The 23,598-nt window shown below is 41.7% G+C and overlaps 1 protein-coding gene across 6 annotated transcripts in view; it reads left to right on the forward strand.

The window, feature by feature from the left end:
- The window catches only part of IQSEC3 (IQ motif and Sec7 domain 3), a 105,815-nt gene that overhangs the window by 21,735 nt on the left and 60,482 nt on the right, over positions 1-23,598 (forward strand). For 5 of the 6 annotated variants that reach the window (XM_015286921.4, XM_416377.8, XM_004937919.5 and 2 more), the window contains exon 2: positions 22,470-22,550. In XM_015286921.4, coding sequence (XP_015142407.2) covers positions 22,470-22,550 — 81 coding nt within the window. Of the gene's footprint in view, positions 1-20,605; positions 20,723-22,469; positions 22,551-23,598 lie in introns of all 6 variants that reach the window. The other variant, XM_004937914.4, reaches the window with a different exon arrangement.

The following is a 23,598-nucleotide window of genomic DNA, read 5'->3' on the forward strand; positions in this document are numbered from 1 at the left end:
TCTCAAATTCCTGTAACAAAATGGAAAGCATGGCTGCATATTGATCATTGTTCACAGGACCGTATTTAACAATTCCATGAAGATGCAATTGTGCTTGGCACTATCACAGGAATGGCACCTCCAAGACGATAGCCTCTCCACTGTAGGAAGTAGCACTGCTCAGTTAGAATTCAGAAGCCCTTTCCACTGAGCATAAACGTAAGGATTTGTTATACTCTCTCTCTGGCACCATTTGAGAATATTTATGAACACTAAAACTGGCTAAGAAACCACCTACATGTTTTCAATGTATGATAAGGTCTCATGAGAGCCTGTCTTACAATAAAATGTGACACACAAGAATGAGCAGACTGGGTTCTGTTACTAGATTTTCCATTGAAAAAGGAAGAATTTTCCATTTCACTGGGAAGGCCTTTAAAAAAAAGTAGACCAACATAGAAAATATAAAAGCGTTTCTTCTGGGCCAAAAAAGCACTTATTTTCAGGAGGAAGTTTGGACTCTAGCAATTTCTGACCAGTTGTCATTTGAATTGTCATTCAGACCAAAACTTGACTGCTTTTTCTTGTTCTGGCTTCAAGTGGAAGTGATATTGGTCATGGCATCTTTGGAGTTAGCTGTCAGAAAATGGCACAGTCTTGCCTTTGATTGTACCCATTAACAAAGCAAGAAAACTTCCTACTCATGATTCCAAGAATAGCAACAATGCCTTTTGAGAGGGGATTAGCTGAAATTTCAAGTGTGCCAATACTCCTCAGCTCTGAAAGCTCTCCCAAGCAGCAAGATTAGTCTGCAGAAAGAAGTCTGCACAACAGTGATGTGAATTTGGTGTTCAGGATTGGTGACAATGTGTTGAAAACTCCTAACTATTGCATATGAATAAGCACAGTGATAGCAAGTGGGCCTTCCTACTGGCACGCTCCAGAAGAATTCATGCCTGTGGGAATCTGCAAAGGTTAAAAACCTTCTAAAACCTAAATGCTAGATCAATATGGAAGAAGGAAAAAGACTTCTTCCTAGTCTGCATGCATCATATGGATGTTTGCTCTCATGTTTTTCCCTCATACAGGAAATTCAACGTACAGGAGGAATACGTGTTGGGATTGATCCCAGGAGAGGATAAATCTCATTATGCAGGGCCTGCATTTTATTTGCCTATGTTTGATAAAGAGACAATTTATCAAATGTTTGTATGAAAGTTGGCTGGCAATTGTTCCTGTTGACTGGCCGAGATCTCCATTTTGCTTTTTCATTTGCATGCAGTGCCTATTAGCAACAATCAGTTAGTAAAAGAGAGATTTGTTGCTTTCTAGGGCATGCTGTACCTTTTCAGTCTGGTTATTTTACTAAATCAACCCAAATTAAGTATCTTGCTTGTGCTGCACTTCCCACCTTCTGATAAACCTTTCACCTGAATGGAGACAGACAAGATATGCAAAATCCAGTAGACTGTTAGTGTGTACCTTGGGGAAAGTTACCACTTTTAATGACCACATGAAATACATGCAAGTTCTAGATATATCCTTTATCTCTAGTTTCCTTGTGCACGTGCACCATCTGCTTTTTGCTGTCTAGTAGGAGAGATGAAGAATGTTTTGATTAAATAGTCCTGGAAACTGGAAGAAATAATTCCAGTGACACCTGTGCATTCTCAGATATCCTCTTTTATCAAAAGAGGGTTCTTTCTCCAGAAGAAGACATCAGAGCACTCAATTTCTTTACTCTTCACATATAGACTGATGTTTTGCCAGCTGCTGCAAGATTTTTATGAGCTTTAGTGGTGTTGCTTAGTTGTTGTGCTGACAAATATCTAGAGGTTCTGGCTGTGTTAAAGAGGCTGTACGTTCTCTTTTGGAGAGAAGGCTGGTTAGAATACCTTTAAAACTGGCCTATTAATATCAACCAGTCTGTACAGATCAGGTTCATTCCTATTCCTTTGGCTTATTAGAGTTGTGAGGCCATCCCAGCCCATTTTCTGTTGCCTTCCCTAGTTACAATGAATGGTTTGATCCGCTCAGAAGAACCAGATTCACATTGTTCAGGTTGGTGATGCGAGCTCTTTCAATATTCCATTGACAGGTTATGTACCATCTACATCTGTGCCAGAGCAAGGACGATGCTCAGTTCAAACAGGCACACTGCTTCTGAGATAGGCATAGTCTCTCGGGACCACAGTTTAGGCTATGTAGAAGAGCACCAGGGTTCACATACCATTCTTTTCAGGGAAAAATGCTCAATTCTGTTCTTTAAGGCTGCCATACAGTAAAGGAACTTACAATTACCTTTAGGGGAGCATCTGGCAAAGTGAGCTATTGGCAGAATTGACTTGCACTCTGTTCACTAGAAAGTTGCTTGTTTATTTTAAAAGGCTATTTCTTTGCATACTGCTACAAATCAGTGCAAGGGAAAGCAGTATGAAAGGGATATATTTGATGGCTGCAAGCTTTAGCAGTTCAGCATAGGTTGTTTCTGTCTCTTCATCAGTACACACATTTCCCTCCACTCCCCACCACCCCATAACCATATTCTTTATGCTGGTTTCTTCCTCCTCTGAAATTAATTCTTCTGGTTCCTACTTAGTCTTTCGCAGCAATTTGAGCTGCTGAGCTGAGAGGAAGCTTGGACTACTGCTTAGAAACCAGGACTGAAGCATTATAAAGGCAGTCTCCTCATGCTACAGACAGACAGCAGGCAAATTGCATTGCCTCACTTTACCTCAGCTTTCCTATGTATGACTAGAGGAATGTTACTCACTTCCCTTGGAGGAGGTAGCACGAGGTGTCTGCCAGTGGCGCTTATGAAGAGCTTTAAGACTGCTGCCTTTGAAAGATGAACAGTTTTGCTGCAGTTAGTGCTCAACAACTGGACACGTTTGACAGCGCTTTGCACAGCAGAGAAATGAGTGGGCCTGTGCATTGTTGTCACAAAGGGGAGACGGTTCCCGAGACAGCTTTCGAAGTCGAATTCTATATATCATTTTAATGCAAGAGTGTATTTTAATTTAGACAGATATAAGGCACGACAACATCAAAAATTAGAGTAGAGGCTGAATCAGGCAGCCATGCTGAAATATTCCCGGGCAACTGGCACTGCCTCAGGGCCAGCACTTTACTTTGGTTTCCTATCCCAGTAAGTGTTCTCCTGTAGGTTAAACAAAGAAAGACCCCGAGAGGAGTCAAGAATTGCTTGGGAATGCTCAAAGAAGACAAAAGCAGTGAGACAGTTCTGCTAGTCTCTTGCAGAAATTAATAAATTGCTTTATATATAAATATGCTTTGATGATCAAGTCTCTAGATAGGTTTGACATTCCAAATGCACCAGTACAATTTGCCAGTGAGAATAAGAAAAAAATTCAGAGGCTGAAGTTCACACCCAACTTAGCATTTTTACAGGTAAGTTTTTTTGGATTCTAAGCTTATTTGGGAATGGAAAGAGACACAGGTTCAAGTCTCTGCAGATTCAGAGCAAAGGTTTTCCTCTCCAGTCACTCTGAATTAGGTAAAACAGGAATGCAGCTTACTGTCTCCCACACATGGTATCAACAACTAAAAACCCATTATGCTGGTGATACAAGACAATCAGAGCTCTCCTTTTGGCCTTCTGGCACGCTCATGAGAGGATGATGTAAGACAAGAGATGAGATAACTAAACACAGAGATCATTCCTGCTGCTCTTTTCCTTTCAGACAGAATTTAGCCCTTGTGAGAAGTTCAGAATTGACGTTACCGAGGTCTGAGGTTTCCTGTTTACCTCAGAAAACAAGTGTAGCACAGGCTGTGGCAGCACAGGCTTCCATAGAATGCCTCAACAAATCATCTTCATCCTTCACCCAAAGGGAGATGCCTCAGGAGCACAGGGATGATAGTATCCCTGCAACATACCACCACTGCTCTTTCAAAGCATCTTCAGCCCAAGGATGAAAGGGCTTTCCAGGTATTCCTAAATGATATGCCCAGCACATGCAAGAGATTCACTTGCAAGAGATATCAGGAGATAAGGCAGCCAAGTTGTTTTTTCTTTTTCCCCTTTCCTGAAAGGGAAGCACACACCTCCTTCTATTGCAGGCTATGTCTGCTCTCAGCATCAACTTAAGAGAACACAATAAGTCATGTAGAACTCCATAACGCTGGCACACAGTCTATATGGCTAAGTGGGACAGTTCAGACTTCTCTTGCTGTTGCTTCAGTCTTTTTGTGGCTCCTGCTGAATCATATGTTGCAGATGATATATGAGGAACAGATTTCCCATAACTGCATTCTATATACATAAGCTGTCACTAAACACAAGTTTGAGAAGCATTCAGCATAGAATCATTTGGAGCTCTTAGAATCAGGCTGTTGATTTTGCTATCCATAGAAAAGTACTCCAATTTGAAAGTGTCTAGGATCAAAATGTAATGAGATAGGAAGACAGAGAGGACATTGTCTGTGGATGCTGCTGCATGAGAAGCCATATTGTTTATGGATTCTCAGGCTTGAAATAGCAATAAGCAGCACTTATCATGCAACAGGCACAAGAATAAGATCTGTTCATAAGTAGAAAGAACCTTCATTTGAATGCAGATAGTATTTTAGGGCAACCCTTAAGAGCTGAATTGGCTAGGATTCACTGCATGAGACTTGAAATCAGATTGTATACAAACTCAGTGGAAATATAGTTTTAGTAGCAGTTGGAGGAGATCCCAGATGAACAACAATCAGGTTCCATTTCAACCTTTACTCTTGGCCATCTGCTTCTTTTGTATGTGCTGCAAAAGATTAAGAAGTCTGGGAACAGTATCTGCATAGCACCTTATCCCAGTTCTGGGGCATTCTCTGCCTCTCTCACTGTATCAGAAATATTAACAATTTAATAGGAGTGATTAATTTAAGAGTGTGATGCTGACAGACTGCATATCGCCAGAGTGCAGTCTATTTCAATCAGATGCATTCTTCCTTGAGAAGACTTTAGGGACAAGGAATGATTAGATGGAGAACTGATAGCCACTTACATAAGTGACCAAAGACATAAGCTTTGTTTACACTTTTGCAGCTAGCACACTGGTAGCAGTTATGATGTTTCCCCTTTAAAGAGTAAAAGCTGCACAGAGATCTCAAGGTTCCCCACTATGTTCTGTTCCTTGGATTCCATACAGATCTCCCTCTGTGTCATTCAACACATTTCGCTTTATTTCTTTTTAATGAGGAATTTCCTAATATAACCCTTTGCTCAGTCTCCATTCCTGTCTCAGAACTGTTAGTAAGTTGACTGCTTAAAAACATAGCCATAGAACCACCTATGAAGTTCTGTTAGAGCCAGACAAACAGATTCTAGAATGAAGAATATCACAAAGTTCATTGAATACATTATTCACTGATTTTTATTTTTTATTCACTCTGTAGCTGAGCAAATAAACCAATTTATAAAATGACTCAATTACTGTCATTTGCTTAGTTATTGTATAAGAACACAATTCTGTCTCTCCTGATATCAAGAACTGACATTCCCATTGACCTTGTTGATCAGATAGGAGTTACAAGTCTCCAAACCAGATATACCTGTGCCATAGGCTATGTAAATGCCATAGAAGCCAATACATTTGCAGTGAGGTTCTGTTTTGCCCTAAGTGTTCTTTTAGATGACTGTTCCCCATAAAATCCATTTTCCCATTGGTATCTGAAATTTCACACCAACACAAATTCATGCTGGGCTTGACTATAGGTTCTTTTTAAAAGCATCATTTCTAGAAAACATACAAAGTTCAACATTTTCAGCTATGTAAACAGTGAAAGCTGACTACCCCAGACAGCATCTTAACAGTGGTACCTGAACCATGCAATTGAATTAAGGCATACAGTTACACCCAGTGGCTGAAGTAGAAAAGAGCCCATTATTTTTAATCTATTGATGCCTTGTACACAACTCTGCACTGTTTTGCAAAGAAGCTTGAGTTGTCCTATGACAGTAACCACTATGAAAGCTCAATAAATGCAAAAAAATAATGGCCTATTTTAAGCACAAACTATGAGTTTTCAATCTAATGCAACCTGTTTTTCTAGACAGGCAACTCTGTCCAACTAAGAATGGATCACTGTTTGTAAGTGAAAGTGGGAACAGCATCCAAGTCCTGCCATGATAAGATCTGAAGAGACAATCTCTTCCATTTAGGCTTTTGAAGAGCATTACTTTTGCAAGACAGGAAGAAAGTGCTATGCTTAAACCATGCAGATTTCAAAACAGCATCCCTCTGGAATACCCCAGCATACTCTTCCAATGAGCTGGTGTGTACTGGATTCATACCATGGCAATATGATATTCATTGACTACTGCAAAGAGGAGGCAAGTGTTAAGGCACAATGAATTAAGGCAACTGTTGTTCCTAGACATAAAGGAGTTAGAGTACCTAGTAACTGAAGACATGGTAACAATGTTTGAAGTGTCTGATGTCTAATTAACTTTAGTTATTGCTTTAATTTACTTTGAAAAGAAATAAGTGGTGGTAAGCATTACAGAGTATTCAACATACCTAGAAGGGTGGAAGAATCCAATTGTTCTGTGCAAGGGTGCAAAAACTCTGGCAAACACCCTCAAATTCATAGTGGCATCAATTAATGTGAGCTTGGAAATTTGGAAGATATGCTTCAAGTAAAGGAAAAAAGCAGAAACAGTAAATAAGACACAGCCAAGTATATCCTTGCCCTTTATAGACAGAGTTATGGAGTGAAACAGTCAATACCACAGTTAATTAGAAGATAATTTTGCAAGGGGAAGAGAAGGAAGAGAAAAGGATTTAGGATCTGTTCTCTCCTCAAAAAGAAGAGCCCAAAGCTTTTTATGTACTTACTGCCTCCAGCAGTAAGTTACTTACTAAGTTTCTTACTTTCTCCCCCCACTATTTTTCCCCTAGTAGTCAGCTTTATATGAGACGCCTGTATATCAGTACTGTGACATACTGCTTCCTTGTACTACATACAGACATACACCAATACTCTCCATGACATTTCTTCACTCACTCTGCAAACACCACATAATATATCCTCATTTACAAAAGTGAAGTCTCCTGATAAAAACTGCATTTCACAGTAAACCACCACAGAATCTCTAAGCGCCCGCTGTTGCCAAGGTACCTCTGCCTTTTAAAGGTCCATATCTCAGCTTCTGTACTGTGGGCCTAACTTACTGCCACACAGACCAAAGATATGAAGATTCTTACCTCTAGCTTAATTTGAAAATATGCTCTCTAGAAGGAGAGAAAAGCATATCAGTTACATATGAACTTGTAGGGCTTGAGTAAGCACTATCCTTCAACTGAGCAACTACTGTTATGAGAGGTACAGTGAGAAGAGGAATAAAATGCAGTGAGAAATAAATTCATACTGAGCTGGAGACCTGCTACCTGATGGAGAGATCAGCTGAAAATCTTGGAACTAACAGCACAAATACTCTCACCTAATTTGTACTTGCCAGTAACACGATGGAAAGCACAGTCATGATAGCAGAGCAGTGAAGTCCCAGGCTGAAGCAAGCGAGGCCATGCTCAAATGCAGCAGCAGCTGCATGCCCAGAAACAAAGGAAAGAATCTGCTTACCCTTAGAAGGCCTCAGATAAACAAGGATCCCCAGAGAGACCCTTACCTCCACTGCCAACCCTTAAATGAGGTCTGGGAAGGGGTGTGTCCTGGCTCCATTATTCCAGTCACTCAGGTGCACTGCATGCACCTGAGTGCCCCTGCATTGGCCTTGCCTTCACACCAGGTGCTCAATCACTGGTTCAAGCCATGACTTAGCATTTCCACTACAATGCTGTTTGTCAGTATATCAAACTAATCATGACCAGGGAGGAGGCAGAGATAATAAAATTGTAAGGAGGTGGTTTTCTAGTTAAAATAGAAGATGAGGATATAAAATGTATATTTGTTTCTAGTGCTATTTACTTACTGGTTTTGTAAGCAAAGCAGAACAACTTTTACCTCAGAAATAACAAGGATGTCCCTCTTCACGCTATTCAGGAGCTTTTACCAATTTGCTGTGTGAATGAATGTTATTCAGTCTTACTTGCCCTCCACTACGAATTGCTTTTGATTCTCTTTATCAGGTGACTGCTGACTGTCCAGCATGCTTCTCACTTGCAGTGTGTCCCAAGGTCAGTATCCATACGACCTTAGATGCCTCGGTCTGTAGAGACTATATAGTGGTCTACAGCTGCAACTCAAATTCCACCTTTCTCAGAGGCACACAGAAAGTAACCCTGGATGGTTTCTCCTGCCTATTCATACATTTCAGGAGTATACCCGCTGTGCAGAGAATCAGGTATTAACCCTTTAGGAAACAACAGTGATGAGAAGACAGGAATTCTGATAGTCCAGAATCATGACACGTGGCAAGAAGAACCCTATCTCCCTGCAGAGTAGGACGGGGGTTAAGCTGCGGAAAGCATGCAAATAACATAGAACTAAATGACCCTGGGGAGGGAGTACTCCTTCTAGCACAGGAGGGAGGGTATTTGGTCTCCATGGCACATTTTATAAGCTCTTATTTCATCAATAAATACAGTGACTAATAAATCTCGGTCACAATTTGTTTGCTCTGGAGTTACACTGAGAATGTGTTTCAGCTACAGGCAAGGCTGACCCACCTCGCCTAGGAGTGTGATAATTGCTCTCTCCTCACCCCTGGGCTTCTCACTTTTTGACACTTGTTTGATTAAAATCTGGTTTGTATTCGGCTGCTTTTTCCTATGAGTCTGAGCTGTCTCTTTCCACTACCTTTTCTTCAGCCTTGGGATCTCTTCATGTACTACACACTCTTCACACGGAACAGCTGCTGCCAAAAGTGGAATTTCCCCCACCACACATCTTCTAAGGCTAAACTAGAGTCTGGGTAGAATCTGCCCATCACCAGGATCAGAATTTCAATGATTCCTAGTGCTAAAGTAACCACAGATGCCAGTGCTGCCACTTCTGTTGCTTCTTCCCAAAGTGAGAAGTCACATTCCCAGCATGTAGGGTCTGGAACCATCTCTGATGTAGCTTCACAGTTGAAGTGTGAAAGCACAAATAGCACTGCCAGCTTATGCTGAGCCACATGGCATCAGCTTATGCTATAGCCCTGTTGGCACTAGGGTTACTGATGCAAACTTGTTAAATCTAATTTGCTAGAGGAGTCCGCCCAGCTGTAAGTACCACAAGAAGCTCTGCATCAGCCATCATGTTTCAGGAGCAGAAACACAATCAGTCCCACAGCTCCTCACTCTGATTTCCAGTAATTGTTTTTGCAGCTTCCCTGAAACATCTTGGCAGAAGCCAGTCTCCTGTAGTTCATGAAAACATCTTAAATTTGTATTTCCAGAACTACCTCATTTATTTATTTATTTGTTTGTTTGTTCGTTTGTTTTAAATGAAGGAAAAGACACGAGGACTCCAGCACCTGGTGGGATGCTCAAAGCTTTATTAAGTAGAGAATGGCAGTGGATTTCTAATTCAGATGCTTTTGTAAGTTAAGATTCCCCACAAGGCACTAGCTAGCTGCAATAAGGCACTACAGAGTGATTCAGTAGTACAGACAGATGTGAACAGCTCATCTTATTCAAGATAAGCTCTACATTTGGCTGCAGATGCAGGCTACGGAGGTTTCTATGGTCATTACTGACTGAAGCACTGATCTTTAGGCCAGGTATATGAGTGTAAGCTGACATTTGTATCTCAGTTCTGAGAAAGGACACAGATGAATAATTAGCATATACAAGGCATCTGGTTATGAGGTAATGTCTTCTCCATTTTTGTGGTGAATTTTTCCCAATGCTATCCCACCAGACAGGGAGTATAAAATAATCCAGTTCCTGGGATTATGAGCGATCTAAGCTGTCATCATGTTCATAAATTCACTTGACTGTATATTTTATGTCCTAATAATATTAAATCCTAGGAGGTGTTGAGCAGTTAACATCGGGAAAGGGAGCACCTTTCATAGCTTTTTGAAATCTGAAGACATGTCATTAATCCCACATGCTCTTCTGCCATTCTAGCAAGGTCAGGTCTTTATAAAGCCTCAAGAAATCGTGAAGTTTCCATTTAAACCAAATGCACATATCCATGATGTTTGTAATGTCCTGCAGGTTCCTACTTCTTCTTGCTGTACTTCTCTGTCAGGAAACAACTCCACCTTCAATTGTAGGTGTAATTGAAGCAGTGTGGACAAGACCCAGGTAGCTGCAGATCTAATAGAAACTGGGTTTCCAAAGGCCCCAAACCAAGGGCTTGAAACAGTGTTCCGCAAGCCAAGCCTCTTTCTCACTATGTTCAACCACAGTATTCTTGTTGTAATGTGTAGTGTCAAGCCTCAACGTACGGCAGTGTCTGAGCAGCTCACAAGTAGGATTTACCCCATACAACAATTTTAATAATCTTTGGTGAGTATGCAGAATAAAACTGCTGCAGAAATAGAGTGCATCAGTCCAGTGTGGCAGTAACAAGCTTGCAAGCACTGCAGTGCTGGTGCAGTTCACTGTCATGCTACATCCAGCAGTGAATCCAGAGTTGCATGCAAGGGCACAGTATTGCAGTTATACAAGCAGCAAATCTACCCACGCATTTCCTTGCTGGGGCAGGTTTGCAGAAGGCACTGCTGCTGAGGTGCATGGAGAGCTTGGTGATGAGCCATTGCTTTGTATGAAGTCAATTTTCATGTTTATTGGATTATGAATGTATTGAACAGTGCTCTCTCATATAGATTTGTGTTATTCTTCAGTGCTGAGGGACTGTTTGATTTCAGCCTCTAGAAAATTCCAGGGCTTTCTTCTTGTATTAGGGAGTTAAACATGAGCCATGTAAGCGAGCAGCCAGCAAAAGGCTAAGCTTTATTCAAGACAGGTCCAGTACTCACTCATAACAAACACCCTTTTACAGAGCCCAATTCTGACACTTGCAAAAATTTATTCTTACTCAGGAAGAGACCTAAAATCCATATATATATCTCACAGTCATAGTAATTGGCAACCCCCCAGACTTGCCAATTTCACTGATACAATCCTCAGCTTTCTACAGTGTTCATACAAATTAGCTCAAAATAGGAGAGCAGAAAAAGGTGTTTAGTCTGATAGCGGGACATTCGGGCAGAGTGCTAGATCTGTCTAGGAGAACTACATACTCACTGGCGTTAGGCTGATAAATTGTAATTACTATATGAAGAACTGGAGGGTATTTGGGGAATGCTCATCAGTGTAATTAAAAGTGAGCTTTTGCCAGCTACTTCCATTTTATGTAGTTATAAGTCTATTATTTGAACAAAGAAGAAAGAGCCTTTGTGTAGTACAAAACAGAAGAGGTAAGAAAAGATGTTTCAAAGCTACAAAATGACTCTACCAGCATGCATTTGCAGACATGTAATTATTCTATTAGATGTATAACCTTTAAAAGAAATTATTGTATTAAAGACAGTCGAAATTGAGAGATGCTGTCTTGGAAAAGATCAGATACCATCTTGGGAATGTAATGTTGTACGCATATACCATATTTCTATTAAGAAATTAATCAATACAACTTCTGTTTATGGCAATTATTTCATTGAAGTGATTTCTGGAGCTTACACAACCTCCCCCTCACACACTTCAGATATCACAAATAGGAAGCTGCTATCTAAATCTGAAATACAACTTATTAAACCTCTCTACACTCCCTGAAAGTGCTACACGTGTCACTAGAGGATCCTCTCCATGTGATTAGCTGTGCACATACAGTTAGAATGTCAGATTGCTCTTTTATACAGTAGTTGCTCTTCCTCAGTACCGCTATTCACCCTGCTAGCAAATTAGAGCAAGAAGTATTGTGGCTTGTTTATCACAGTTGGTTATCAACTGTTTCCACCCTTTAACAGGGGATCTAAAAAAGACCAGTAGTGTACATTGGGCTAGTGTATAGTCTAATATATAGCATTTTCTCCCACCACAAATGTGTTGCATTCTTCCTCTTAGTGCTTCCAAAGCACCAGTACAATTAGCAGACAGCCACACTCCGTGTAGCTGGCTTTCCTTTGGAAAAGAGAAATCCAATTTAAATTGAGTGGATGGACTCCCCACTGACATGAGATTCAATGATACTTCAGGAGAGGCGGCTCCCCCAAGCCCTCTGGCAGCTGGTGGCAAACTCACTTCCATCCTGGAAACTTCTTTCTGGGAATTGCTTAGCAAGTACAATCACTTCCCTCCTCCCTGTTTCTACTATGCCTTAGGAAAGAAATTAATAGCAAGAAGAGAAGCTTCTGAGGAAATTGCTTCTGCTGGCAAATAGGAGAGCATGAGAATCATCCCTGTAAACCTAAAGAGCATTTCCTTGGATAGTAATCCTACAAGAGACACCAGCATAGCTACATCAGAGATAAAAGTACTCCCCTTCTACAGAGAGCTTTCAGCAGCTAGCTCCTTCCCAGACTATCCACGTCCCAAACCTGATTGAGTTTCTTCAAGCTGCTGCCTTTTATTAAATGCACTGTGTGTCTGTACATTACGTTGTGTTCACTGCTTTACAGGACAGACTTGTTTTTGTGCAGTAGATACTTGATCTTAAGCTTTCTGACTGGTTATAATGATGTTAGTCCATAGATAACTGAAAGCAAGCGTATCATCCTTTCCTCACCTTAAGTATGTTACTCAAGCTGAAGCACCAAGAGTCACAAAACTGCACAAAGAGTAACACACCATAAGAAATAATGGCAGTGGGTCCAGCTCTTTGCTTATTTGTGTCACAAGGATGCCGGCTGGAAAACTGAACCCAGAAGCCTGACTGGACTCTCCCTCTCTAGTTGAGTCCCAGGGCTTGGATGAATACTAGCAGCTCCTTCCATTCCTTTTTCCGCTCTTGCCCATTTCTAGCACGTAGGGGAAATCTTGGCAGTCAGCCCAGCCTCTCCTTGTGGACTTAACAAATGGATTAGATTTCCTTCAAGTGTTTCAGGGTAACAAAATGGACTTGTCAGCAGCAATTTTCCCTGAATAAAGTGAGTGTGCAGGTGACATCTTTCCCGACTTCCTCACTCTTGATAGCGGTCTGGAGCCCAGATCCTTGGTGAAGGAAATTTCTGTCAAGTAGGATGTCACCAACATGAGAAAAGAGAAGGAAAACATCTAGGTCTGTAGTAGGGGAGCATGCCCTACTGAGCTGGAAAACAAGAGGCCACAGCTCATATTCTCTGTCTCCTGACATATTACTGATTCTGACTTAGCTGACTTGTGGGTGTGAGCTCACGTTATACTTTTAGTACATAAAATACTGGATGGCCACCAGTCCTATTCGTTGCACTGAAGAAGAGGCAAAACACCCCACTTTCCCCCCAGAATCCTTACACTCATCTGCCAGTCATGCCCTCACATTTCCCCAAGAGCTTCTTCTGGGTAAGAATGGCTGTGTACACGAGAAATGCCTGCCACAGATATGGATTAAGTAACCATAGAAATCCTCTGTTCAGGAAGATATGGCATTAATATCCACACCCCATGAAGCAGATGGTGATAAATAAATGGCATGATGGACATATCTGTTATAGTCATCCAATCAAAAAAAAAAAAAAAAAGATCAGATCACACCAGCATCGGCTCAGATCTTCCTTCAGTGCAGGAAATTCCATTTCCTCAACATGGTGCCTTGTGCTTATTCTTCCAAGCTGTGCTGTTCTGAAGAACCCACAATAGCTCAAAACCACATTTGCATCATCATGTCACATTGAATTTTAATTTTGTGAACAACAGCATGTTTGCATGGTATTTTATGTTACTGAGATCTTGAGATATTTTATGGGGTCTCTAAAAACAATATATTCTGGTGAGAAGATGGAAATGCTCAGTCAGTGGGACTCCCCTCTTCATCCTGTTCTTCAGCACTAGAAAGACAGACCTATATAATACTAGAAAAATATGACCAGAGAGTCAGTGATAGGTATGTACAACAAAAGTCTGCATAGACCACCATGTCACATGTAAACCCTTTACAAGTATAGCACTTACCTTCCAGATGCAATAAGAGAATCATGGAATCAAGGAATCATAGAATCATAGAATCATAGAATGGCCTGGGTTGAAAAGGACCACAACAATCATCTAGTTTCAACCCCCTGCTATGTGCAGGGTCGCCAACCACCAGACCAGGCTGCCCAGAGCCACATCCAGCCTGGCCTTGAATGCCTCCACGGATGGGGCATCCACAACCTCCTTGGGCAACCTGTTCCACTGCGTCACCACCCTCTGTGTGAAACGCTTCCTCCTAATATCTAACCTAAACCTCCCCTGTCTCAGTTTAAACCATTCCCTCTTGTCCTATCACTATCTACCCTCATAAACAGCTGTTCCCCCTCCTGTTTATACGCTCCCTTCAAGTAGAGGAAGGCCACAATGAGGTCTCCCCGGAGCCTTCTCTTTTCCAAGCTAAACAAGCCCAGTTCCCCCAACCTTTCCTTATAGGAGAGGTGCTCTAGTCCTCTGATCATCTTAGTGGCCCTCTGGACCCACTCCAAGAGCTCTACGTCCGTCCTTCCTGTACTGAGTTATAATCACTGCTACTTGAGAAGAGGTTTCCAATGAAGATGTGAAAGCAGTAACAACTTGTAGAGCAGACTAAATCTACAGCCATAAAAACAATTGATACTGAGGACTTAAGAAAAGGGCAAATTGAAGCTAATTAGCCTAAAGGTATCTTTTCAAATTTGCTTGGTCGACCCACACAATTTCCAAAGCATCATCTTTTGCACAATTATTCCACCTGCTTCTTTTGTTGTAGGTTCATCTTCAGCAATCTACCATGTAAATTTGACTTCAGACTGCTTCAATCTCATTCTAGTCTTTCGGGATTAACACTGGGGCATTTTTTGACTGACTTCAGAAGTCTTTGGCAAGTTATAGAAGATTACTAAATCAGTCCATTCCCAAGATGTATCCTATGTATGCTCAGGTTGAGATTGCTTTTATTACTGAGAATGTAAAATAAAATGACAATTACAGCTTTTTTCTTGAATTTCCACACTTGCAGTATTTTGGCTTTTAAAACCCTTGCTCTCTAACACAGGATTTATCAGGCAATCAGATTAGTGATTTTGTAGCTGTTTTTCAGAGATAGCCAACATCAGGTGTTCAGAAGGAAAGAGCAGCAAAAGTTACAGTAGATAGCCATGGGATACCAATAAAAGCCTTCTAATGCTGAAAAGGTTGAATCCTATATACTGACTTTGGGAAGGACTTGCATTAAACATTCTAATGGGATAGTTTTTCAGTTGTCGAGTTTCTCTCTGAATCTTGTCACATTCCTGCCATCAGCAGAATCCAATAACTATATGGATTCCATCCAACTTCAGAGTAGTTAAAGGACTTGAAGAATTCCAGAAATTACCTTGAGTTTGTTTTTAATTATGCATAGTTCCCCCGTGATATAAACTCTGTCCATACTCAAGTCCCTCCACAACACCAGTGTAATGGCTTACAACTGAGACCAGAAATAAAGACAAATTTTAGTGAGGATATTTTGGAATGAGTAGTGTAGGACAGAGAGGAAACATCTAGTTGCTGGAAGGTACTCTTTTGGAAACACAGCCTCTATCAGATCTCACCTATAAAGTTACAGGTTTAATGGAGTCAGAAATAGATCTAACACAAGAGGAAAGCGATAGAAGGAATAAGACCTACAGCTAATCTTAGCTAGGTTATATCACAGCTCTGTTGGTACGGGTAGCGCTGAGCTATACATCTGGGGCAAGACAGAAGTAGCATTGTGCAACTGACTTTTCATAAACTTACCACTGTTAAGTAGTTCCTGTTTATGATTCTCCAGCCCTTGTCTTATAAAGAATGACAGCTAGTAAGACCTCACATGAGATGAATTCTGTTCTCTTTTGATTCTTTCTGCCTTAATCTTCTCCTTCTTAGCTATGCTTTTCTGTGACTCCATCTGTTCTCATGGCAGCTATGTGAAAAAAAGACAAACAGTAATCAATTCCAGGAAATCTGAGATATCCAGCGTTACAAAAAAAATATTTCTTTGGGTCAAGATTGCCCTAGCTTTTATTCAAAAGGTGGAGTTTTGAAGAGAAACCATGTAAGTTGTAGTATTTATTTCCTGACATAACACTGCTTGAGGGAGCACCATATGCCTTTCAACATTATTAGATTTTTAAGGACTGGTGCATGTTTGTGCCAAGGTCAATGCTACTGAATATGCAGGCCTGTAAGACCCGAGTACAAGGCTACAGAAGTTAGGCAAGCACTGTCAGTTAGAAAACCCAGTGGTCTTCAGTCTTTGCACTAGGGGTCATGCCAGATACACTATGTAATACAGAACCATAGAATGAGTAGGGTTGGAAGGGGCCTTTAAAGATCATCTAGTTCCAGCCTCCTGCCATGGGCAGGGTTGCCAATCACTAGACCAGGCTGTCCAGGGCCTCATCCAACTTGGCGTTAAATGCCTCCAGGGATGGGGCATCCACAGCTTCTCTGGGCAGCCTGTACCAGGGCCTTACCATCCTCTGAGTAAAGAATTTCCTCTTAATATCTAACATTAATTTCCCTTCTTTTAGTTTAAAGCTGCCCGTCTTTGTCCTATCTCTATCTCTCTATCTGTCTGTGTAAAAAGTCTGTCTCCCTCCTGTTCAAAAGCTCCCTTTCAGTACTGGAAGCCCACAGTGAGGTCTCTGAAGCCTTCTCCAAGAAGAACAAACCGAGTCCCCTCAGTCTTTCCTCCAAAGAGAGATGTTCCAACCCTCTGATCATCTTTGTGGTATTCCTGTGGACTCACTCCAAAGCAGAATAGAGAGGTACAGTCACCTCTCTCACCCGTCTTTTGATGCAGTTCTGGATACAGTTGGCCTTCTGGGCTGCAAGCACACACTGCTGGTTTATGTCCAGCTTTTCATCCACCAGGACCCCTCAGTCCTTCTCTGCAGGGCTGTTTCTCAGTATGTTCTCCCAGTTTATACACAAATCTGCAATTGCCCTGACCTGACTGCAACACCTTGCACTTGGCTTTTTTTTTTTTTTTTTTTTTAATCTCATTAGATTCTTCTGTGCCCACTTTTCCAGCTTGTCCATGTCCCTTCGAATGGCATCCCATTCTCCTTTTCTATCAGCTGCATCATTCAGCTTAGTGAGTGGTGCAAACTTGCTGCGGATGTGCTCAATCCCACTAACCAGATCAGTGAAAAAGATGTTGAAGTGCACTGGTCCCAAGACAGAACCCTGCGGGACACTACCTGTGACCAGCCTCAACCTGAACACAGAGCTGTTGACCATAACCCTCTGGCTATGGCCATCCAACTAATTCCTTATCTACTGAAGAGTCCACCCTTCAAATCCCAATCTTGCTAATTTAGAGATAAGGCTGTGATGTAGGACCATATTAAAAGCCTTGAAGTCTAGGTAGATCACATCAGTCACCCTTCTTTTGTCTATTGATGCTACCACTCCATTATAGAAAGCCACCAGATTGGTCAGGCATGAACATACAAGTGCAACAGTAATTGTGCAACAGAGAGATGATGCAGCACATTAGAGAGAAGCATGCTCTGTGTGCTCCCATTAAGAGCAATTTTCAATCTGTATTGTTCTAGCATATCTTGTAGATTAAAATTGATAATGCAGGAAAACAGAGAGCTATTCTTTGTCTATATGAACAGACCATATTGGATATTTGTTTAATTAAAGTTGACTTCTGGATAACACAGAGCAACACAGATTTCTGTGTGCTATCTGGGTTGAGGGGTTTCTTTTTTGGTCAGTGGGAGAAGATGACAACTTGTTTACCTTAGTACTGCTCTCAGCAGTTGAACATCTCTGTCCCAGAACATCTACCATCAATACCAAACTAGTGGGCACTGATGCTTAAGATGGGCAGTAAGACTGAATGCACGAAAGCCCCAAGTGCTTGTTTTATGGCAAGATACAGCATTATGACAATTTTGGGAAAGTTTGCAGGGTTTTGGCCCTTTTGTTTACAATCTAGCTACAGAGACTCTCAGTTATTGGAGCTGAATTCTCATATCCTCCACAACATCAGTTTTTAAGAGAACAGAGGCTTGGCTCTTTGGGATTCATAGCTGTAAAAGCTAAGTAACGTGAGTCAGAAGGCCTCTTTGCAGCACAGTCCAGCTTTCTAAGAAGCCAAAAAGGTAACGCTAACTCTTGAGCCAACTAGACAGCTCATGCTAGCCAGAAGGTTTGGCATAGGCCTCTCTAAAGTTCGTCACAGAGCAGGAAATGCTGTGTCCGGACAGTTTGTTCATTGATACCCTCCCCTGAAGCTGGATGCAGCTGGCTGGAGGATACCTCTTGTCAGGAGCAATGTTAAAGACAACTAAATAAAACTCAGTCAGTTGTTTTCTCTCAGAGGAGAGGAGGGTAACATTTCAATTGACAACACAGGTTACTACTGGGTCAAACACAGCTTTCTCTGCATTTAAGATAGGTCTAGACTGTCAAATTCTTGCCTCTGGAGCATGTGTCCCAGCTAGACAGAGCAAGGCTCTGACAGGCTCAGGCTGTTCCCAGTCTTCCTCTTGCAACTTTGCTTGCCCTTGTCCTTTGCTGCTCCTCTGCTTGTAACTCACAAGCTGCTGGTAGCATTTACCTTCACAGGCACTTCAACACTGCTCTTCCTCTCTGTTTACCTCTTTAGTACCAAAGATCTCTTGTTCACTCTACTAGAACACCTTTCCTTCTTGCTGGATTTTCTATTGCAAGTTTTCTTTGGGGTGCAACCAAAGAAATGACTGTAACACTAACGTAATAGTAAGCCAACCCTTAAATGAGGTGGATCCTGGCTCCACCTCTCCTGGTCACTCAGGTGCATTGCTTAGCAGCCATTACAATCCTGCAAGGCCCTCTTCTCTCACAGCACCAAAAATAACATCTTACCTGAAGACTTCACAGAGTTGAAACGGCAACTGCTTTCCTAGAACACTTCCTTTGGGCACTTGCCTTTCACACCCAGATAAGAACTGCTTTGTCCAGGTAGCAATTAATACAGTCTTTGCATGGGGAGGGGGGAAGCAGGTCCATTTCTTCTGTAGGCCTTTAACTCCTCCTCTCCCATCTCATGCCTGGGCTATACAAGCCATGCTGAAAAGTTAAGGGCCTTGTTTTTATATACATTTGCAAACCATCAGATACATGCAGGATCAAGAGGAGGAAAGAAAGAGGAAAAAGAACAGGGTATAGCATCCAAGATGGAACCCACTCCCTATGTCCTGTGTATGATAAAAGAGAGACATGCAAACTGTGAAAGAAGAATGCGAGTAGACTAAAAGTTGCAGCTGCTCCTGGATATTTGGGGAACTCAGATATAATAACAGTCCAAGGATATCCTTTCTTGCCCCCAGTGAGGAGAACTTTCAGCTGTTTAGGAACATCCATTTACACTGCATATACTTAACAAGCAGTGCCTACTGCACATCTCCATGGGGACTTCTCCTTGGTTGTCATGGCTCCAAATGGCCTGGAGGCCAGTTTCTGTCTGTGGGCATGATCAACATCTGTTAGTGCTATGTAAGATGTGCAACTACTCTTGAGATTTTGGGATCTCAGAGGTTCAAGAGAACTCTGATTGGAGCAGAAAATATCCAAGGTTAACATTAAACAGACACGAGAGATTATGAGAACCAGAGCCAGTGGCTGACTGTAGAGCCATAATGCTCAGTACATCCTGATTCTCTGAAAAGTATCTATGAGGTGTTTTTTTTCTTAAAATATCCACAAAACACAGTCTGAAGTCCTGTAACTTAACACCACTCTTCCTTTACCTGTTTCCCTTTATTTTTGTTTGCTTCTATCCCGATGATTGGCTAACAAGGCATTTCATCTATATAAAAGCTTCTGTTTCTTGTTTTACTTTTGTTGTTGTCTCTACTTGGCCATACCTTTTTTGTCTGTGTTTTTTCCTCCCTCTTGTTTGCTTTCTTTATGTTCGATTAGCAATCTGACTGATGCACCTGATGTTAGAATAAAGGCAGAGGGCAATGTAGCTCATTTAGGGAAGTGTTATGATCAAAGATGGCTGAAATTTGGGTTACCCATATTTTGGAAGATTCCAGTATCACAAAATGTGTTGTTATTTTTATCTGAAACTAGGTCCTTTTTTTTTTTTTTCTTTTTTTTTTTTTCCCACTACTTCATGTGGAGATGAAATTCAGTAGGAAATGACAATGTATCATACTTCTGAAACCAAACATGCTCCTCAGAATGAACCTCAGCTATTGCTGGATCAGCAACAACCTTGTGCATTTTCACACCGCAGACAACAATGTCCATGTCTGCAGGCCTGCTCTGCAGATCTGACTGCCTTGGCACAGGTCTTCCACACTTCTCGGGCTAGCCAGCTCTCAGAATTGCTGCCTTGGGAGTTGGGTAGAACAGAGAGCCAAGTGGATGGAAATATTGGATAAATGATGGCCCCTGTCCAAAGGACTACTTGTATTGCATGGCTGCGCTACTGATTTGGGATATGGAGGTATGAACCTCAAGCAGCCTGCCAGGAAATCCAGTCAAAACTTTGTGATTTTAAGAATTTTTGTCAAACCCAAGATGTCACCAGATAGTTTCAGCCTGATGATTCAGCATTTTCTGCAAAACCAAAATTTTATCAGAAAATTCCTTTTTTTTTCTAGATACTTCTAGCTGGAAGCAGAATGACAAGATGTAGGAGCTTGACTATTTGTGTGAGTCTGCTTGAATGTAGGCTCAAAAGTGACCCCACCACTTGCTTCAGAAAAAAGACAACACAGGTAATTTATGGACACACTAGACAGACAGGTAGTTGCCATACGATAAGTTTGAATTAGAAACAAAATAATGAGAAACAGCAATAACCAGGCTGGCAGGAGAGAAGGGATGTGAGCTGGGTAATTACAGAAACGGAAGATCGAGAGATGACTTTGGTATGTCACACAAACATGTCCTTCCTTTTCCAGCAGGCTGCATGTCACAGGCAGGAACCTAGGGCATGGACAGAGGTCAGTGAGGTAAAGCTAATGCTTCCCTCTTCACCTTGCTGTGTTGCTTCTGCTAATCCTGCTGCTTCTAAGGAAAGATTGTTTTTGACAGGCACTGGAAGCCAAGGAAGCAGAAGAACTAAGCGGTTTGTTATATTGAGCTAGCTGAGAGGCAGAAAGGGGATGGTTGGGAACAGGATCATTGTTGTCTGTAATTTAGCTATCTTTGTGTCCATCTCCATCATATTTTGAGAAAGACAGAGGTGATAAATTTCACATTTCAGAACAGAAATTCCAAAGCCTTCAGAATAACCTGGGACCCCATGACAAGCCAGGGGACTTAGTATTACTGCTTACGTCTTGGTTAGAAGCTGCAAAAATATTTTGTAAAGACGACACCATCTGAGCCCTGGCTCTCTGCAGTAGCACTGAAATGGAGCTCCAAGTGCTATTCCACCAACTTGGAGACAGAGTGATTTGTGCTGTCTGAAGATTCAGCCTGCTTTGTGTCTCCTGCTTTTCTTCTCCTCTTCTTATGTGGTTACCATTCTTCTAGTACTTTTTCCCCTGCTATTGTATCTCTTTTTAGTGACTCCCTTTTACTGATGAAGGCCAGGGTGTTGAAAGTTGGCTATTGATTTATGCTGCCTCTGACACCTTAAGGGTCCACATGGAACTGTCTTAATTTTCAGAAGTGCTGAGCACCTTTTACTGGATTCTAGTGCTGTGATAAGAGCTCAGTACCTCTGAAGACCAAGCTCCTTTCAAATGTTTCCAGGCAAGGGACCCAAGAGCAAGTCACTCAAGTTTAGGCTTTCTTCCTTTGGATGAATTCTTTTGCCTTTCTCATCTAATAAACACACTTTCAGCTTTTTGTTTTCCTGTTTTGCTCATGCTTGTTACTTACGTTTTTGTTTTTTCTTTGCTGTGATATCTTCCTACTTTCTGTTCTCCTCCTGATCACAGCACACCCTCTTATGCTTGTTACGCTACTTTTCCACTGCTATTATTGGCAATGCTCAATCCTGATGTGCTGAGGCAATTTCTATGCTTTAGAGAGGCTTCAAGAGAAATATCTGCAGAGTTACTTCAGCCATTCTTATGACAAAAAATCAACATCTTTGCATTAAAATGTATAGGAAACATATCTAAAAAAAAAACACATCTAAGGAAATATTTGTGTCCCAAACTAAATAAACATTAGACCCAGCAAAACTTTTCTTGAGATGTATGGGATCATGAGACAGATACTGACAGAAAGAAAACTTTTTGTTTGAATGGTTTTGCCTCTTCTCTACAGCTTGACATGAGCAGCGGGAAGGGTAAAGGAGAGGAAAAAATTGTCAGCTCACTTCTCTCCTGCTCCCCACCATCTCAGAGTACATAATGTTCATGCAGTAATCACATTTGTTTCTCAATATCATTGGGTGTTACTGTCCCCTTGGAACAGCCTTGGGAAAGACATTCTCCTATAAGTTTTCTGCTGAATGAAATGAATACTAACCTGCTACTCTTTGTTTTGTTGTTTTTTTTCTTACAGGAATGAAACTGTTTTGCACCAGTTCTGTTGCCCAGCAGCTGATGCAGAGCAGAAGCCTTCATCTCCAGACTCTTCACCAAGGTGGGAAACTGCTGCCAGATAGACATTTCTTCTTCATCTTTTCCTGCTTTCTCATCTCCCAACAGTGTCTCACTGATGGGAGATGAAACTCACATATTATACACTCTGAACCTCTTCCACCCTCCCTTACGCACCACATCCCCTGCACTACTGCCCCTCCCTTTTCACTCCCCTTTCAGTTTAATTGCTCAGAACCCCCTCTGGTCTCAACTCACACATATCCTCGCACCTCCAATACAGACTTTCAGCCTTTCTTCCAACATCTGCTTTGATTAACCCACATCCACATTTGTGTATTTTCTGTCTTCATCACTTTGACAGTGATATACACATGCCTCACTCTTCTCCTTCAAAGTAGTTACCCTACATTGTGAGTTGGTTGGGCACACAGTAGTAGAGACCTGTAACATTTAACCTACAGTAAAAGTCATCAAATAAACTCAGGGTTCTGTCTCACAATGGGGCTTACATGGTATCTGTTTCCTCTATCCCACATATGCCTGGAGTGAGAGCTGATCTCTCAGAAATGCTCCACTGGGATCTTATTTGTCCACGACTGTTAGGACTGAGGTAGCCTGAGGCAGAGGGGCACAGTTTCACAGAATGCACAGCTGAAATAGTTTGAACTTGCCAGTGATGGTCAGTTATAGACTATTAGCTGCTACCAACTTCTATTCAGTGCAGCCAGGGTTGGGCACGTCAGCAATTGCTGCAGCTGTCCTTCATCAGCGAAGGACATCGGTGCCAAAACCAAGGACTCCAAGGAGCATCAAAGGCACTCAGGATTCACATCTTGGATAGTTTCCATGCTCACCTTGTCCCTCCATTCCTGCCATCTTGTTCTCTGCTCACAGCCTCTCACACCTCATTTTCACAGGCCTGCTCCATTTTCTCATGCCTCATCACCCTCCTGTCAACAGTAAACAGGTTTCTCTTTGAAGGTTTCCCACATCACACTGCTAGACTTTTACATCTGGCCTTTGGCACTGGTATAAGAAGCTTGAGTTACTGGGAAGGGCTCTGAACAGAATGAAGAGCTGAATTGCAG

This window comes from Gallus gallus, chromosome 1 (assembly GCF_016699485.2).
Source record: "Gallus gallus isolate bGalGal1 chromosome 1, bGalGal1.mat.broiler.GRCg7b, whole genome shotgun sequence".
NCBI lineage: Eukaryota > Metazoa > Chordata > Aves > Galliformes > Phasianidae > Gallus > Gallus gallus.